General features: G+C 37.3%; 1 protein-coding gene across 3 annotated transcripts in view; it reads right to left on the reverse strand.

Moving 5' to 3' along the window:
* Positions 1-225: 225 nt before the first annotated feature.
* The window catches only part of Kdm3 (Lysine demethylase 3), a 53159-nt gene continuing 32634 nt past the window's right edge, over positions 226-20750 (reverse strand). For 2 of the 3 annotated variants that reach the window (XM_088227739.1, XM_088227737.1), the window contains 8 exons: positions 15131-15314; positions 11147-11340; positions 8898-11057; positions 7763-7907; positions 5911-6041; positions 4116-4409; positions 2665-3183; positions 226-2412 (listed from right to left, as the gene is read on the reverse strand). In XM_088227739.1, the coding sequence (XP_088083865.1) occupies positions 1345-2412; positions 2665-3183; positions 4116-4409; positions 5911-6041; positions 7763-7907; positions 8898-11057; positions 11147-11179 (4350 nt within the window). In that variant the 5' untranslated portion in view covers positions 11180-11340; positions 15131-15314 and the 3' untranslated portion in view covers positions 226-1344. The remainder of the gene's footprint in view (positions 2413-2664; positions 3184-4115; positions 4410-5910; positions 6042-7762; positions 7908-8897; positions 11058-11146; positions 11341-15130; positions 15315-20750) is intronic. The other variant, XM_088227738.1, reaches the window with a different exon arrangement.

Below are 20750 nucleotides of genomic sequence, written 5' to 3' on the forward strand. Positions count from 1 at the left end.
AATTGCCTCTTTTATTATTCCCGCAATGGTAGCCGAAACGTCGGAACAAATCCAGCACACACAGTATCACCCAAAAAAGAAACATATAGATAAGAGTGACCGTGCAAACCTGCATTCCATTGTTTCAAAGAATAATGAAATAAAAATATAACGTTTTGTTAGGTAACAACATATAAATAATATTTTGGGGTGATATTTGTGTCAAAGGAATGAAAGCCAAGAGAATTTAATATAAACATTTTTTATTTCAACTTATATTCTTACATATACACAGTACAAAAAATTGTCTTGCCCAATGAAAGGAGGCAAGAAGTATGAATAGTCATATTATTAATGCAGAAGGAAGAAAGTAATATCTACAAAAGGTAGTCGGTAAGAAGAATGTAGTAAATGGTATAACAAGTCTTGTGGGACTATAACTAGAGTGGCCACATTAAACAATAAAATAAATGCACCTCCCAATGCAAATTACAAGGTGGGCAAAATAATTACACATAACGTTTTACAAATCGTTGTTATTTCACCTTCTGAGATCAAGAGAAGTAAAATGGAAAATTAAACAAATCACAGTTCCATTCACGATGACTCGTTTCAATCCGCAAATTATCGTATCAACAAGCGAATAACAAACAGACTAGCGTGCTATGTACACACGCTCTCCTCTCGTGGAAATTATAAAAAAAAAAACAAAAAACAATTGGCACTTTCAATGAAATAGCACTTATATCCAAAGAGTATTAAAGTGGACAGTTAATATTTTAACATCGAGAATACTGCAAAACCAATTTACATCGCACAGTCATCTTGTACCAGTTGCCAATTATCGTAAAGGGTTCCTAGCGCTAAATCATCCATGGAACAATACAGCGTCACACACACACGCGCAATCATAAACTTACAAGTCTAGGTGAATATGTACAACATCCGCTGCATCCCGGGAGCGGGAGCGTGAGCGTGAGCAATATGTTATAGTTAGTGAACTACAACAACCGGCTAGTGGGACTATCCTACAGTGACAGGAAGATGAACCGTGCATTCATTGTGTCCCGACACTTAATGTACATCATCAGGAATACTACACCAATTTACACTATCCAAATATTTACATAGGATATCGCGGTTACGGTCGCTCACTACATAGTAATGACGGTATCACAATTAAGACACGAGTCGTCGCCAAATATATAGCGCAAAATAAACATTACTTCGAGGAACTTAGTTCCGTGATAGAATGTGCCAAACAAAAAAAAAACACCGAGAGTTCTCTTTACTAAACCTACAAACTAGTATCTTAACAATTATCAACGTTAAAGGAATATCACAAGCGGATAAGACAGTTTAGTTTCACTCGAGAGAGGAAGCCGCCGCGGCCGCCTTCCGCAGGCAGTCCAGGGAGTCCTTGACGGCGTGGTAGATGATGTTCTTTATCTGCAGCTTGTCCTCGTGGTTAGTGTGCGTGTCCGTCAAATCGCGGAACTCCTGCGTGAGCTGGAAGCAGTGCGACACGTTCTCTGGAGACACGAAGTCCTCCGCCACCTTGATGCAGTCGTGCAGATTGCGTACCTGGTGCGGGGCGCCCGCTGGCACGAACACGGCGTCCCCCCGGCACTGCACCACGGCATAGCCCTCCACCTTATACTCCTTGTACAGGCGCTCACGCAGCGTCGCGTCCAGGTAGCAGCTCTGGTCGTGGATGGGGTCGTGGTGCGGAGGTGGGTGCGCGCCACGCTCGATGGCCGCCTCGTTGAGCAGGTCGCGGATTTTGTCCGCATCGCGTGGGCTGTAGATGTGCCACAGCGCGCCCGGCAGCTCACCGCGCTCGCGCACTCGACGCCGTGTGAGGATGTCGCAGCCGGCCTCGTCGATGGCGCGGAACGCCTCTCGCATGGCCCGTTCGCCCGCGTCCTTGGGCCCGCTCACGTACACCATTACGTTAACCGCGTCGCTCACGTCCAGGTGAAGGTTGGTAGTTCCGTGTCCCGGGTGGAGGGCGGAACCATATGCGGTGTACATTTTGGGGCCCAAATCGGGGCGCACGAAGCAGTCGGGAAGGCGGGATGCAAGATTAAGCCGCCCTCCGCGCTGGGTGTATTCCTGGAGGGGGAGAGCGCGGGTGAGGTCGGAGAAGCGAGTCGGCATCATTTCGGCAAAGTCCTCTCCGGGCGGCCAGTCCTTCAGTTTAAGCAGCATGGGTTCCCCGTGCTCGTCTTTCAGTCGTTTGGTAGTTTGCTCGAAGCCATCCCAGAATTTCTTCATGGGTTGGTTGGGTACGACGTTACCAGTCATGCAGTTGATGAGATCATTTTTATCTTCTCCAAAATCGCGAGAAAAACTTTCCGGAGTCCAGAGATCCTTGTCCATTTGTTTCAGCACATCTGATACTATTACGGGTTGACCTCGCTTCCACTGATCCTGCAATAGAAGAAATACGATGTATTATACAATATGACTCTCTTTTTAAACTAAATTACTTCACTAACCATGTATAAAAATGATAATAATTAAAGATTTATTTATTTATACTTTTACATTGTTTGTATTCTTTTTTTTATACAGAATAATGTTCCCTCACTGGGGGGGTGTCCCGTGCAGAGGGAAATACAAACTTAATTCTAACATAGGCAAAATAAAATAAGCAACATGAAAGTAACATATTTAACAAACCTGGAAAATTTTGTAATTCCCAGGATGAACAGGATCAAGGAGGCGAAGGAGCTTTCCGTCGCAGAGCCAGGAGTGCGGAGTATCAGGGTATAGAGAGCTGGACTCGGTGTGTGTCATGATGCGGATGGGAAGCTGATCTCGTCCTGAGGCATTACTGCGGTGATAGCGCCGAACAAAGTGTTTTAGCTCAAATGGCTTGTCATCTATTTCATCCTTGTCTTCAAGTTTTTGATCGGTGATGACATTGGAAATGAGGTCATCGAGAATGTCCAGGCGAGACTTTTTCGGTCTGGATCCATTAGTGGAAGCCGGAGACGTATTGCCACTCGGACGAATGAGCAGCTCTCGGAGTGTGGAGAAGTTTTCCTCGGCCTCGGAGTCAGAGCTGGAGGTGTCGTCAGCTCCTTTCTCCTCTTTCTTTAGAGCGACGTCCGCTAACCAGCTGACGGCTGTGTTTCCATTCTTCGGAGATCCATTGGACAAAGCCTCCGTTGCTTGCTTTCCTTCCTCAGTTACTTTCTGTAAGACAAAGGGGAAAAATGAAAATAAACAATAAACTGGAAACGACACATAGCAACGCACAAATGAAAATACAAAAATAAAGATAATTATCAAAAAAACGTTTTGATTTTGGTCTTAATTATTTTGATTTCATCAATCAAACCAGCGTGAAACCAGCATCGTCCATTGTTTGTTATCGAATGTTGTTGTTTTCTTATTATGTCGCTCGTGTAGGAAGTTGGTGACCATCTTATGTTAACTTATGTTAGACAAAAATATTATAACTGTCTATTTATTATAGGAGCAAAAATTCATAAACATTTCTTGTATACCCACGAACAGGCCATGCCTTTGTGGGATTTTTTTGTTTACTATTTTTACTGTTAATATGTATTTCATTGTTATGTAATTATCCTTTAATTTTTTTAATACTCTGTTTTACCTTTTATGTATATTGTAAAAAAAAATAAAAAAATTAAAGAATCACTCGAAACTCTTCTTGATCCTTGGCCATTCTGATGAGCATTGATGCATCTGGTATTCCAAACAACTGCCAAAGATTTCTAAGCCATGATATATGATGTTCTTTCATGTCCCATACCCTGTCTACCCTCTGAAATCCCTTCCACTGGGAGCTGCAGAAGGGCGTATTTATCCCCACGGAAAATGGGGACTGAGAATGCGGCCTTTCATCATTTCACAGTGGTTTTATCAGTTCTCTAACTTATTCCATTATATTCAGTACTTCTTCGTTCGGATACTCGATCATGATGATGAATGTTATACAGTGATTACATAAATAAGTCAGTAACAGGTCATGTCCTGTTAATGCCTAGATTTACATTTTCATATTCTCAGAAATTATCTCCATTTCTGTAGTATCTATCAAAGAGAGTTTTTTTATAGTTACCTCTGCAAAATTGTCTTGCCAATCGAAATTTATTTCTTACCTTGATGTTATTGAGCACCACATCCCGGAGCATGCGGCGACAGGCGCGCAGCAGCGCGGGCGCGTGCGGCGCGGGCGGCGCGCAGGCGCAAGCGCTTGGCACGGCCCACAGCGCGCGCTGCGCGTGAAGGCGAGCGGCCGCACGTGCGAGCGAATCCCCGGCCGCGATCTGCGTAAGCAACAAGCGCGCGGGCTCGTGCGGCGCGCGCGACGTGCACGCCAGCCAGCCGTGCGCGTCGCGTTCGCGTGCTGAACCGCTCGCCATCGGGGGAGGGGAGGAGCCGGCTGTGCGGGACTGAAAACAAACAAACAATATATAAATTCATTGATTTTACCCCAATTTAAGTGGCTTGACAGTAGAAATGTTTTCGATGATAAAAAGTTTTTTAAAAATAGACCAGAACCTCTAATTATAAGGGTTGCCTTTTATATTTCGAGATTTGGCAACACTGGTCCTGCCATCTGGGAACTGACACCTCATCGTAGACTGACATTTAAGAAGCTATATTCACTAAGAAAGAAAGTTTTTTTTATACGGTCGCCATTATTAATTGCTAGCAATTCCAGAGTTATTTAAAAATTTTGTACTAGTGCAAAAATGGAATTAAAATGTGAAATTTTTTTGTGCGATTCTTTTTTACAATTTTCAAAGTGGTTTGACTCAACAATAGTGCAGTGATGAACTTAATTCGACTTTTGACGACGAAGCACCATCAAGGACCAGTATTTATCGATGGTATAGGGAAGGTCGTCCAAAATCAGTTGTTGTTCCGAAAAACATTGATGCTGCGCATCAACTGATAATGGAAGATCATCATTTGACTTACTGTGAGATTTAAGCATCCTTGGGCATTAGTTGGACCAGCATACATTCAATATTACATAAACTTTTGGGTGTCAAAAAGAATTGTTCACATTGGATTCCACATAATTTGACAATCGCTCAAAAAAGGCTCGGACCGCGGTGCTTCAAAACATGTCTATAACATAGCGACAGGTGACGAATCTTGAATATATTCGTATGAGCCCAAAACAAAACCGCAGTCCATGGTATGGATGTTTCAAGATGAGCGAAATCCAACAAAAGTTGTCCACTGGTAAAGCGCTTCAAAACAAAAGGTTGGCTGTTTTTTTGGAAAAATTGAACATGTCGCAACCGTACCTTTGGTGCAACGTAAAACAGTCAATTCTGAATGGTACACAACCATCTGTTTGCCAGAAGTCTTGGCAGAAATAAGAAAAACCAACCGCCGACGAAAGATCATTCTCAACATCTCGACATCGACAATGCGAGCTCTCATTCGTCGGCACAAACAATTCATATTTAACTGGTCAAAACATTGAATTAATGACTAATCCGCCGTATAGTCCTGATTTGGCCACCAATGACTTCTTTTTAGTCCCAAACATCAAAAATAATTTGCGACGTCAACGTTTTTGGGCACCTGAAGAAGCGGTTGATTAGTTCAAAATGCATGTTTCAGAGGTACCTCAGTCTAAGTGGCAAAAGCGCTTCGAAAATTGGTTCAAACGGATGCAAAAGTGTATTAATCATCGTGGAGAATATTTTTTTAAAAATAAATCCATTTTCAATAATATATATGTTTAAAAATGTGAATGTTCAAACACAGGAAGAATTGACTGTTCCGCAGCATAATTAAATAAATACCCTACTATATTCCATTCTACAGAATTTCTTAATAAATAGATTTCAGCCAGTCCACTGTCGATGGTACGTGGGTACTTGTAAAACATGATGTCGACCTTGCAACCTGTATGGAAGTAATTATAATTACCTTATAACAATCTAGACACACCACGAAGCCACACTTGCCACAAGCCCAGTGAAAGTTGAATAATGTTGTTTCACAGACATCACACATTTCTCGAACGCCTTGTACCACTCTCTTCCATGCTATTGTTTTATCTGGAACAAAAAAACACATTTATTACTTCACATATAGAGAAAATCCAATAAATTTGAAAAAGGGATTGCATTTAGCCAGACTTCTCCAAATTACAAGTTTAGAAAGAGAAAAAACTTTTTGAGCGGTCACCAAAAATCTAATTTTGTTGATTTGTGCCAGTTTGCCAACAAAAAGAAAAAAGTATTGTTTTGCAGTTTTATTTTTAATGTCTTTGGTTGTAACTTAGTTATGATTACAGTTCAATCGGCTACTCCATTATCGCTAAACAGCTTCAGTTTTTAGTGTTGCTCATTTAGTTTATAATGGCAACTGCTTCATTGCAGTTTAGAATTTCATTATCAACTGGGGTTTTGTATTTCAATACTTGTGTCCTTGGGGATATAATAATACGAGTAGGTATGTATTATAGGGATATGAAGTTAATGCATAATTCGTATTTACGCTGCTTCCAGAGCGCGCCAGTGAATTCATTTTTTCACGCGAAGCGAACGGATTATAAAAATATTACTTCTGCGCTTGACGCTATAGTTTCTCATTGTTTTAAAACAGTTTTATTTTTCTTCGTGGAATTGTTTCAGGAGAATATAATCACCTTTACCACTAACAGGTGTTTAAATTTATACATCCCTCGCAATCATCCTGACTGTTTAGGATTTAGTATGTCTTTATTAGTCTGCCCTTTCCTTCATTCTTATATCAAATAGAGTAAATAAAGGGTACTAGATTTAAGTACACCAGCAAAGGCCGCTTTGCCTATAATACAATAATAGCAGGAAAATTAATTTTACCTGCATTTCGTTATTAAGGTTTACACTTACACATTTGCAATAATGATCATAATATTGCTGCCTCTCTAATGGAGAGGGCAGAATGCTCATGTTTAGGGGGACTTTTTTCACAATAATAATTGATTTAAATAAGTTTCTTTAAATACATTTTTTTTTTCATATTTTTGAATATTTACTAAGCTGCTATTAATTATTTATACTAATTATAAACATATATTGAAAATATACATGTTCACATTATATTCTTAAATAAAAAAATACAGGTTTAAGTAAACATTTAAAGGTCAATTTTTTCTAAATCAATTAACATTTATGAAGATTTTTTTATCAAAATTCAAATGTATAAATTAAATATAGATACAATGTTGTTATTAGAGCACACATAAAAATATGTTTATGTATGTGCTACTTCAAGATTTAAAATATAAATATATATATATTTCAATTCCTCACATAACTTGGAATTCTTTGGGATAGATCTTCCGGCTTTTCGTAGATCTCTTCCCCACTAAAACAGTGTGGGATGAAGATTAATTGGCATGGTTTGGCTCGAAGTCTTATATATTTATCGTGTTTATGAATAAATTGTATACCATTATTTTATTGCCCTTGTTTGCCTTTGCAACATATTTTTATGTTCTTCTTATTCAGTTTCTTGTATGTTTCTTCGTGTATCTGCTGTAATGGGCTTAGGACGTATATATAATAAATAAATAAATAATATAAATGTATCTTGTAGAGCAGAAAATTTTCTTTGGAATGACGTATTATAACCTTTACCATTTTGTTTTACTTTTGATGCTCATTTTTAAATTTGGAAAAAAACAAACAACTTATAGTATTATTACCCCAATACACATGTTATGGGCGTTCCTCAGTCTCATGTCTAATAGACCATTAAATTAGTGTGAAAGATTATAAGTAATTAATACCTTCATTTAAATTGTGGCTTTTGGCTTCGTTTTCTTGCTGCAACAGATCACAGAACTGGTCTCCAACTTGCCGCAGTAAAAAACAACTCATTTCAATGTCTAATTCATTTTCACCAGATGCTTGTAGCCATAGCTTTCTGTCCTCCTAGAAAAATAATTTCGAGATTAATTATATTTTATTATTTTCGATTATCGTGGTACAAGATGATTTTTGAAAAAAAAACAATGTATTCAATAAGGATGTAAGTGGAGAATACAGTCGAACTCGGTTATAACGATCACGGAAATAGTGAGATCTCGGATGTAACGAGGAAACAATAGTTGACATTTTAGTTCATGGTTTTCTCCATACAATTATTCACTGTTAAAAAAATCATTCTCGAAAAAAGAATCTAAGTAATTAAATCTAAACGGTCGGCTAACGTAAAAGATAAATATTGCTGGGCGTTGGGATCGGATTATGTTTATGATAGCTATGTAAGTGTCTAAGTACCTAATTGGATTTTTCACAGACAATATTGAAAAATGAACACACATGGTTTTTTAAAAATCCGGTTCGGCACATTATAGTTGGATAATTTACACATTGTTACAATTCACAGCTGCTTTTGTAGTTTATGAATGACATGCTTGTTTCGGAAGTTTTGCCGGGTTTTATTATTTTTTTTAATGTTCTATGCTTATTTAAATACACAATAAACATTGCAAGAGGGTGATATTAAATGAATTCTAGACCAGATCAGTTAAAACCTAACCCCTGTTAAAAAAATCTGTATGAATTATATGTACACATATGTATTTACATAGTGACAATGTGCAATAGCGATTGAATAAAAAAAAACCTTTCTCTGTTATAACGAGTAACGCTTATAACGAGTAAATTCAAGTGGTCCCATCTTCCTCGTATTAACCAAGTTCGACTGTATATTCAATAATATTTCAACATCAATTTTCCAGTAAAACTGGATACAATAATTAGGATCGGTGGTGAATCCATAAACATTTAATAAACATCAGATTTATTTGATTTTAATTGCTTTTTTTAAAAATTGCATTAACTGTCCCAGACAATTTCAAAGTAACAAAAATTCTGACAATTACAAAAATATAGAAAAAAAAAAAAAAGAAAAATCACCTCAGTGGGATCCTTGTTCGGGTCTGAGAATCCTGCGATGGCCAGTTGACCGTTCTTGGTGTACCGCAGGCGACGAAAGGCATAAAAGCGACAGAAGATGTTGGGCATATTCTTGGATCTCTGGTGAGGAGTCCAGCGACACTCTCGACACTTGGCTAACTTGGGGGCAACCTCGCAGCAAGCTCCGTCTTGCAAGAACGACTCTCCCGTCTTTTTGAGTTGACTTACGGGAGGTTTACGAAAGGGCGGGTTCGGGGGTTCATCTTTAGATTTTTTATTTTTAATGGGCTCATCATCCGTATTTTTATCACTTTTGGATGATTTGGGTCTTCTTCCTCTCTTTCTTGGCTCTTTTTCCTTGGTCTCCTTAGCAGCTCCATTCCCGCCATTAGCGGCCCGCTTAGCGGGGATCGAGTGGTTCAAACTGGCACCAGAATCAGAGTCTTTGTCACTATTGGTATCTTTCTCCTTTTCACTATCACTAGCACTCTCCACGATGGAATTTTTCTTCTTTTTCGCTTCCTCGACGACAGTCTTACGGACAATCCCTCCCTTTTTTCTCTTTACTTTTGGGGGTTTTCTTTTAGGCGGACTCTTAGGTCCACTCTCCTGGTCGGAACTGGAGCTATCCTCGCCTTTGCGGGAATCATCCGCATGGCCGTTAGTTTCCTTTAAAGACTTTCTAGCTACTTTAGGCGGTTTGGTTCTAATAATACTATTTACAGCCATAGAGGAACCCACGCTATACGGCAGCGTGGGGGAGGCGGGGGCGGGGGCGGGCGCCGGGGCAGAGGCCGCAGGAAGCGGAGCTGCCTCCTTCTCCGGCTCGGGTGCAGTCTCGTGGCGCTGCAGCCACGCCTTCTTGAGGTGGCGCACCGGTGCCCCACTCTCTTTGGGGCTTCCGGCCGCGGGTGGCGTGGGAGCCTTGGCGGGGGTGACGGGTGGGACGGGAGAAGGGCAAGGCGCTCCCGAGGGTTGCGCCTCCACTTCCATTCTCTCCGGGGGTCGGGGGGCACTGGGAGGGCGAACCGCTCCATCCGCCGAAGGTATTCGAACCGGAGAATCCGTTTGGGTGCGCGGGGCGGGAGATGTGCAATAGGCCGCCGTGTTGACCATGGTGGTGATGGTAGTAGCAGCGCTGGCAATGAGGGGGGTCGGCTCGCTGACGCGGGAGAGCATAGGTGAGGCGGAAGCCGGAGGGTACTGCTGGATGGTTTCCATAGGAAACGGAGGTCCAGGGTGCTCGAGTCTTCTTTTCTTGTTATCCGGGCCGACTCCATCCACCAGAACATGAACCGGCGTACCTCTTCTTTTGGGGGATCGATCCCCGTCGTCTCGATCCGAGGAGATACCGAGGTCGAGGGGCTGGGACTGGTACAGGAGGGAGGGAGGGACGGGGTGGGCCGCGGGAAGGGGCAGGCGGGACTCGCCGCGGGAGTGCGCGGGCGGAGGGTGGCGCAGGGCGGCGTAGCCACCCTTGGCCGTGAGAGGGACGGGTTCCACCGCGGGCGGGGGCTCCTGAGAGCGACACACGGGTATCCCGCTGGTGATGCCGGCGTTGGGCTTGCCGTAGATGTGCGGGGGCGCGGGGCTGGAAACCTTGGGCTTGCAGAGCGGCGGCGCTGGAGCGGGCGCGGGCTGGAAGTAAACGGGAGCGCGGGTAGGCGCGGGAGGCGTGCGGCGCGGCGACGGCATGCCTCGGTAGGCCCCGGCCTGGGATGGCGGGTAATGCCCCATGGGGTCTCCGCCGCGCAGCTTGGGGGAGTGCGAGGGATGCACCTTAACTTCTAAATGATGTTGAGGTAATTTTCCGTCATTTTTCACTATAACTGAGTTCTTCATTTCACTCATCAAGGGAGGGGGGGTGGGTAAATGGTTGTCTCTGTCCCTATCTTGATGAATACTGGGGCCTTTAGTCACTGATATATTTCCGTGAGTTTGAACTTGTTTTAAATGTTCTGACTTTTGTTTACTATCGTGATTAATAAAACCAGAGGGATGGTGGTACCCCTTAAAATTATAAATATTAAAGTTAGGTTCTCCTTTGGGGAGGCTCACGTGCACTTGGGGTTTTTCTGCGGGTTTTGGGTTTAGTGAGAGTCTATTATGTGCTGGAGGGGGGTAATCATTTTTACTAGGAACACTGGGTGGTCTTTGAACCTGTAAAAATTTGTCAACATTAGTAAACTGTGATAAGGTATTTTATTTAACAAGGTAAATAATAACAACGGAGATCGCTGATAACTTACAGGAGCTTGCGAATAGTAATTTCTTTCCCGCATATCCTGTCCTCGGCGAAGGCGGTCATTATTGTGACTTCCGCGGTGATCTTCGGGTCCCGGTTGTGCGGGTCCCGTGTGGTGGGGGGTGGTGGGGGGTGGGGAGGTGGGGGAGGCCCCCTACCTGGTGGGGGCACCAAACTGTTAAATAAACTCCACGTATTCTGAAAAGGGAAAATAGAATTGTGACTTAAGACATAGATTAGAAACTCTTCATCTCACTACATTAAAGAGGAGGAAGGAGAGACATGACAAGTTCATATAAGATAATGAAACATCACTAGTCGTCGACTTCGAGGCCACTATCTGAAGGTAGACAAAACTGATTCAAACTGTTTGGTTGAAAATTTCTTGTTAAAACTCCATAGGTAATGAATTTTAAAAAAATACTTTCACCAGTAAAATTTCTGGGTTAAGTTTTACTTTGTTTCAACTTTTATGCTATTTTTTACAAGGTTTTTGGAAGACAATATCAAAGCCGCAATTATAAACACTGTCTTCATCGGTACATATTAAGAAAGTATAAAGTAACATCGATATTAATGTACGAAAATGTGGATATTTGTATAAAAATTCTAAGTATCTTCGTCGGTTACCTGTAATTGAACATGTGTAGAAAAAAAAATTGTATACTCTGTTTTTCATAAAAACATAATACGAGTATACTCTGTTTTTCATATGGAAAACTTAATTTTACTCTGTAGGCAAAATTTAAAATAAATTTTATCTTCCCATTAGAACACAGACGCAAGTAATTATTTTATTTAGGGACAGACCACATTTATGTAGTTTGCAAAACAGTTCATTTTTATGTTAGGAAAGATTATTCATTTAATAGAACGAAATTGAGATCAAGTAATATTTATTATTTTAATATTATTACGACGACCTCTGTGGTGTAGTGGTTAAGACAATTAACTCACACACGGAAGGTTCTGGGTTCGATTCCCGGTGAGAACAAAAAAAATCTATGTGACTTTTCTCAAGTCTGGGTGTTCTGTGCTATAATTCACCACTGTTATTGGGCCTCCTGGCAATGTTGTGATGCAAATAAAAAATAAACACAAGGTGGAGAAATAACACAGAGAATACAACGGATTCTCTGTTACTCTGTAAGTATAAATATTTATATGTAGATGAGGAAGTTCATTTCTACGGGAAATTGGATATGAAAAGTGTTTTCTTACGCGCAGTGAACATTAGAGCATTCAATTGCACTGTGAAGTTTCTTGAAAATGTATGAAAAACATAAAAATATATATTTTGATAAAATTTAACTACTTTGAATCAACCAATGATAGTGTTGTGATAAAGTTTCGGTTTGCGGTAAGCCAACTGACCAATCAGCATAACTCGCCGAAGAGAACTTGTGTCATCACCCGCAGAGTAATTTTAAAATGACAAAACTTCATGGCGCTGATAATAACGATACACAAAAATACTTTTTGGCTTAGTTTAATAGTCTATTAAAAAATAAATTAAAAACCACTGAACTTCCTCAGGCTTATTAAGCATACTTAAACAAACTTATATCTATTTTAATTTACATTACTCTTTGGGGGGGTAAAATGCAAAACCGCCGACCCTCGGGACCTTAATTTGATCATACTACTCATATGTCAGAGATTTCAACAAAGTATTTAATTTTCTTTCTATTGTGACAGTATTATTATTCATTGAAAAATCAAGTGGAAAGTAATAAAGTGTGCAGGGGGCTGTCAGCAGCAAGGTATAAATAACAATAATAAATCTTATATATGTTGCTGCCGAGAGCAAGAGCATGCTTAAAACGACAATTAAGTCGCATAAAGCCCGTTTTATATTGGTTAGTAAATGGCAGAGGATCTTGTGCAGAATTTGGTCCAATAAATAGTGTCCTAAACACACAAATTGGATGAAATATGTGGTCAAATTCCAAAAACATAAAACACGTCCTATTTTTCAAACAATATTTGGGCCAATATCTGCACGCGCATCCCACTATAATGTTGTTAACTGTCATCTGTCAACTTCCATTTTCAAGGCGTGTTAAATTATTTGTTGTTGCTTGTGTAATTTTATTTATTTAATTTGAATGGAAACTAAGAAAGATTATTATAAAATCAATGATTTATTTATTGAAAAAACAAAACAAGTTGTTAATCTACGAGTACCTACATAATGTTTTTTATGTTTTCATGAATTGTATTATTTTCTAGATATGAATATAAATCAATGCTAGTGAGAGAACAATTAGCGAAAATTGTAAAAAGGGGATTAATAATGAAGCATTCCTTTTGATTTTTTAAAACAGTAATCTAAAAATGCTGTGCCAAATAAAACTATTCATCATCATTCCATATCTGATCCCTAGTTGGATCATATGGTGTCCATAAAGAGCCTACGGGCATTTCTGTCATCTCCCAAATTAGGTTCGCGTCTCGTAGTTCTCACTTGAACTGCCGAACTGAATTGATGTTATTAATTCATACAAATCTATTAATTAAAATATTAATTCATACAAATCTATTAATTAAAATACAAATAAAAGTACACGACATTTATGTTTGAATGCGTTTTATTTCAAAGGCAGTTGAAGAAGATATCATACCAATAAATATTGTGGGGTAAATACACAAATTGGATGAAATATGTGGTCAAATTAGAACACGTCCTATTTTTCATACAATATTTCAGCTAATATCTGCCCGCGAATCCCACTGTTATATTGTTAACTGTCATCTTCTGTCAAATAGGTGGGAAGGTTTTCACGGTCACTGTTATCAGTATGTTTCTTTTTTGGGTGGTACCGTGTGTGTTGGATTTGTTCCGACGTTTCGGCTACTCGGACGGAACTAATCCAACACACAGGGTATCACCCAAAAAAAATCATTTTGTCATCTGTCAACTTCAATTTTCAAGGCCCATTGAATTATTTGTTGTTGCTTGTGTCATGTTTTTATCAATACACAGATTGAGAAAAAACTAACAAAGAACAAATCAACGATTTATTTATTGAAAAAACTAAATAAATAAGTAGAAAGATATAAGTACATAAACTTTTTTTGTATGTTTTCTAGAATTTTGATATTTATTTAGAGATATTATAACCTAAGCTAATGAGATAATATTATTTAGTGAAATTTAAAAAAAGGTTAATCTTAAAGAAGCACTTCTTTTCAAATTTTAAAACCGTGAATTAATGGCTTAAGATTTGGCACAATAAATATTGTTGAAAAAACTGCGCAAGAACTTGCACAAGAAATTGTACCATTTTATGCCCAATGTAAAACGGCCTTAAGATTAGCAATTCTGGACATAGAGACAATTGGAATTCTAGAGCTGGTACGGGAAGCTTAGAAATTATTAGGGCCATTTGCCACATCTTACTTATGTGACATAAGGTTCTCGTTAATGGTAGACAAAAAAACTAAAAACAGAAATAGACTAATAATAAGTTGTGTCTCAAAAATAGAACCACAATTTGAAGAATTGTTAAAAAAATAAACAAGCATGGTCTTCTCACTAAAATGATTGTAGTTTTACTGTAGTGTATGTCCTAAAACCCTCGCTTGCGACCGCGACCCACAGGTTGAATAACACTGCTCTATAATAATATCTAGTAGTGTAAGTTTCTATAAAAATGAATACAACAAATTCACTGTATTTCATTGACACTTAAAAATAGAAAATCAACTTTGTTGATATATAATTTGTACAATATTATTAAATTTAATGTACTTACTAGTAAATATAGTAAGGTTTATTGTGTAATTTGCTGCATATATAATTACTAGGTTAATCCCGTTTACTTATGTATACTATACTAATCTTACCATGTTCCTTTAATTTCTATTACTAGATATAACTATGCATGTTAACCTTTTTGATAATTTACAATAGATTTTATTATTTTTGAAACACATTTTAATATAAATTATTTTTATGTTTTGTATGTATAAAATATTAATATACCTTTTGCTTCGCAAGTCTCAGGGAGTCTTCAAAGTGTTTATGAACAGCCATTTCTTGTCTCTCTTTCTCCTGCTGATCTCTCTCCGCCCTCTCCCTTTCTCTCTCCTTGTCCAATCTTTCCCGCTCTTTCATGTGTTGGTTTTGTATCTCCTGATGTTGGTGTTCTTGTTCTCGCTTTTCCCTGCTAATAACAAAAAATATTTTACTGTGACAAATATACAAACAACAATCGGAGTACCTTTCGACGCTTCCTATGCACCATTTAAAGCTGATATTTATTTTTTTGGATTCACACTACTACTCCGTTCAAAGTAAAACCATTAAGCAAAATATAATAAAACTTTATTCTATACATAATATTATTTATAATATGCATTTTTTCAAGTAGCCAAAGCAAGTATAACACAACTTATGGTATGAACATTTTACTATATAAAAAAAAATACAATGATACAAATTCAAGGTATTATAATGTTTTTGCTTATATTTTAAGATAAAATTCCATTGATTACATTGACACCAAGTGCAGATGTCAAGAAATAGGTAAAAAAAAAAAATCAATCCCAGCTTTTGATAATTCATATTTCCTAGTACACATTAAATTAAAATATTTAAAATTTGAAATGTTTTTGAACATCATATGTATGGGACTGGTTAAGATTAATTTGTCATTTTTTGACCATCTGTATCATCTGTAATACCATTTCATTCTAAAACTAAACACTTTTCTTTAACTCAATAAAGTATTAATATATTTCAAGTTTTATTTTTAAAGCCAACAAGTTTATATTAAGGTATTTAAATAGATTTCTAAATAATTTATTTTATTTACACTATATGGAGAGAATCAATGGTAACATAGGACGAGGGTGACCAAGACATGACATGATCATATAAATCCAAATCTTAAGCCTGGTCATGTTAAAAGCAGACAAAACGTATGACCAAGTGTATGAATGTGAAAGAAGCTAGGAATGTATGCTGGGAAAGTCGTGTGCGGCAGTTCATCCTTTCTGCCTACCTCTACAGTAAAATGGCGTGACAGTAGTAGTAGTACACTGTTGGGGTTTATTTAACAAAAAGAAAAATATTTGAGTTATTATTTAACAAAATATTTAAATTTTCAGAACATTTCCTACTAAAAAAACTAGTGCTGGAAGTGAGAATCGGGTAGTGGTAGAGTGATTTGAACATCAGACCTTTGATTCGTGAGTCCAGAATGCTACATCGAAACCATAAATAGGTATGCGAGAATGTTTTGGTTCAATTTTAAAAAAATAAATAAAATGGAATAATATAATTAAATGGTTATAAATGTACCTACATGTAATATAAAACATTAAAAAAAAATTAAATTCCTGTCAGTAGATTTGTATTGTAAATTAAATTACGTTTTCTCCTTATATATTATATTTTCATGGGTTGAAAGTTTACAACTACCACCCAAGTGATGATATGTCCATCACTTAGTTTTTTAGTTTTACAGTACACAAAAGTTTTATTTTGTCTACATGGCCTTTTAGATCATTTGAATGTTCGATTCTTATTCCAGCGGTATGGCATATTCAAGTCTTAATTATATATTCTATTATATATTTCAAATATTTGGAAATTCAACTGAAATTATTTGAAAATCACACCAAACAAAACTTAACTATATTTTGTAACTGATGAAAATGGAAGGGTGGGATAAAAAATAATAGAATAGAAAAGGGGACCAATTTTGTGTGCACAGAATTAAGAATAGTCAAGAAACCGCATATGCACATCAAACAGAAGGCGACTCAACTACTTATAAATGAGTAGGTTTACGTTCTGACCAATTGGTATCATTGTAGACGTCCCTCAGTACGCAACTCCTGATTTGAATTCAACTCTGCCGTGTTGTGTCCTTTTAAAGTTTAGAAATACTGTTAGGATCTTAAAGAAACAGGATGCAATCACATTTCATCTGTAATTTGCAAATGAATGTGTATATAACAAATGCATTACTTAAAAATTGAATTATTTTTCCATCTGTCAGATTTTCGAAGAAACAAAATGGAAATTTTGTTAGTGTTGTTAGGTTAGAATTTTTTTTACCCTACTTTGATCAACTTATAAAAGAACTAATGAAAATTAGACCTCGGATTAAACAACGCCGTGGGAGACATTTGAACGGCAATATCTTCAAAACATCAAATATTATTTAACATGATATAAAAATATCCGTTTTATGTCAAATAAAATTCGTTTTATATTTTAAGTTCAAAGTTCATTCATTCAATTACTCTTATTAAATGATCCTTTACTTATCTACTCTGTTGTGTCAATCAATGTTTCCGCGTGCAGAATAAAATTTTAGAGAAATGAACATATTACTTTTTTTTTTCATAACATTTGTGTTATGATTTTTTTTTTCCCATCAAGCAACATTACCCGGCGACTTCACGAATACGCGCGCGAAAGTAAGCCGGAGTGCGGGAATTATTGGTCCGATGTATTCAAATATGAATCTACGCTCCTTCTGGACTATTCTTAATTCTATGATTGTGTGCTTTCACACATTCAATTATGGAGAGATTTTCTAAGTATTAGTAATTCCGGAAAATTAACATTTAAAAAAAATTATATGCTCAAATATTATTCAGCAATAGAAATCTTCTATTTAAAGTAAGGTAAACGTGGTGTAATGGTCAGCGCATTAGCCTACCATGCAAGAGGTCTCTGGTTCGATTCCAGACATTATCATCATATTCCCTTTCCGCACCTGATGGTGCATCGGGCATTGCATTGGCACACCAATCGCAGCGTATCTTGATCATTAAGGTAAAATGATCAGTCTTATGCTTCAGGTACCAGTCCAGGGACTATGAAAAATTATGATGTGAAAACAACCGTTTAAATAAATATTTTATTTCAACCATGTCAGGAATCGAACCCGAGACCTGTTGCATGGTAGGCAAACGCGCTGACCATTACGCCATGAATGATGATGACGACGATGATAAAATAGAAAGAAAAGTGAAATTATTTTATTGTAATTGATAACTATAGATTATTCTTACAGAATGCAAAAAATATTTATACTTTTATAAAAATAATATATTATGTATGATTACGAAATGGCAGCGAGAAGTCATTCGAAATGTGTATAAATGAACCGTAATGAATGAGAAGTAATAATGATGATGCAATTGGAGAGAGATCGAAAATGTGACCGTTTATACTCGTAGTTTGTAAGTAAAATGGAGTTACGCTCAGCGGGAGCGGGACACGCGCGGAGAAAGCGACTATGCCAGTGATGCATTTGCATTACCGCCACATTATATTACGAGTATTATTACCAGTGTGGAAATTACATTTTAAAAACCGTATAAATTCCTGGAACAGTTTACACACTAATCGATATTTTATTTTAAATTTATATTTTTCCCATAAAAAAACCAAACATATTTTTTTATTTATAAGTTTACGTAAATCGAACGCCATATTTTTATGAGGTAAGATAGCAAAATAATATATCAATTATGTGAATGTGCAAAATGAGTATGTTAGTGTTTCAGATCACAATGTGTAGTGGACTGACTTATTAAATAGTGATAATCAATGATTATCTGATTTTCTTAAACCTTTAAAAGGAAACCAATCAACCACTGTATCGATCATTGTAAATAATTCTATGGCCTACCCGAATTTCAAATGTAAAAGCAAAAAGGTATAATAAAACCATTTACATTTAAACAAATACACGTACGTTTTGCGCTGGTTCGATTTACGCCGATTTACAATTACGCCGGCGTGGGATTCCCCGGTTCAGCCGACACCAGACGACAGTAGGCGCCGCGATTCTAATAGCAGACACACTTTTACACGTTGTTTTATTCTATTACCGTATACGCGAGCAGCTTATTTTGTGTGTGAAATTGTTTCCGAGTTAGTTTTCGTTTTGTTATTAAGAAAAATAAAAAGGCATGATTATATTTTTTATTTTACTTTTATTCAAATTAAAATATTTGTAAGTTTATGCTACGATTATGCAAGAAAGGAAGCAACAATCAAAGCAAATGAAATTGGATGCTTTTTTCAAAAAAGTGTGAGAATTTAATTTAGTACCGACGAACTGGTGAGTTAGTATTTATTAAATACATTTATAATTGATTTTGTATATATACAGGGTGTTCATTAAACTCTGTCACATCCGAGACCACGATGATCAGTATGAGCAAGAAGACATATTGGCACATTAAAATATTTTTTTAGAACGAATAAAATATAAAAAAAGCAACTGGTTGCTTGTTTCTGCAGGGGTGAAACGAGGAGGGAGAAGGGGGGAGTCTGATACTGCGCCACGCTCCCCTCACTTCTCCCCTGCAGAAGTAAGCAACCATTTATTTTTAAATATTTTATTTTTGTAACTTTTCTTTGTTCTAAATATTTTTTTAAATATGCTAATATGTCTTCTTGCCTGTACTGATCATCGTGGATTCGGATGTGACAGGGTTTTAAGAACAACCTATATGGAATATGTATTAAAAAAACATGTTAGATTGTTCTTAGAATTTTGACACGGAACCTAACCATAATATATCTTCCATTATATTCGTGTTCATTTTACGCCGGTGTCTCGGAACGGAACCCCAGCGTAAAACGACGTTTACCTATATACATATTAACTACATCGATCGACACACATAATATCGTAAACTTTGTCATATTCATTTCAGAGAATTTTTGCTGAAAGAATCGACTTCATGTCATACATAATATTAATTCATACCAAAATGACTGACTAAATAAATGGTGGAGGAGTGTAAAAAAAGGCGGTATTCAAAAATATCTTGCCATGTTGGTAAACATGAATTTCGTATTTGGCAGTCGTGGAGGATATACACAAGATACGTTCATAAACAAAATAGTCAGTTCTGGTCGACAGAGAATCCTCGAATTATTCATCAGTCACCTTTGCATCCATTAAAAAAGTGACCGCATGGTGCGCGCTTGTGGTCTGGGGTAATCGTTGCCCCTTATTTTTTTTAAGATGAACGTGGCGTTACAGTTGCTGTTACTGGATAACGTTATCGTAACATAATTGATAACTTTTTGACACCAGAAAGTTTTTGTTTTGCTTAGACAAAACTTTCGAATTTGAGATTAAATTTTTAATTATAATCTAACTTTTTTTACAAAGAACTTCGGAACAACAATTTATATTTATTTTATTTAGTTAATCATAAACAGTATAGTGCACATTTTTAGAGACACAAGTTCCAACTCCGTGGGACCAAAAGTCATACGTTGAGTTGGAACGAATAATTAGTAAATAAACAAACAATGAAAGTTAAATTTGAATCGGGTTGTGGTCCCGTGGCTAAGGTTGAGATTTAAATATTTGGGTTTATTACGCTAATATTTATTTTTATCTATTGAATAAAAATAAATAAATGATACGAAGTTTTTCCATTTAACAGAACTTCGGTACTATTAAGGTTAGTTTTAACTGTATGCATAGAAAATGGTGGAGTGGTTGAGACGCCTGATTCGCGCATGGAAGGTTCCGGGATCGATTCCCAGTGAGAACACAAAAATTAAATGTGATTTTTCTCAAGCCTGGGTGGTCTGTGCTATAATTCACCACTGT

The sequence above is a fragment of the Micrasema longulum genome, unplaced genomic scaffold, assembly GCF_059751315.1.
Source record: "Micrasema longulum isolate JH-2025_06_02 unplaced genomic scaffold, ASM5975131v1 h1tg000533l, whole genome shotgun sequence".
NCBI lineage: Eukaryota > Metazoa > Arthropoda > Insecta > Trichoptera > Brachycentridae > Micrasema > Micrasema longulum.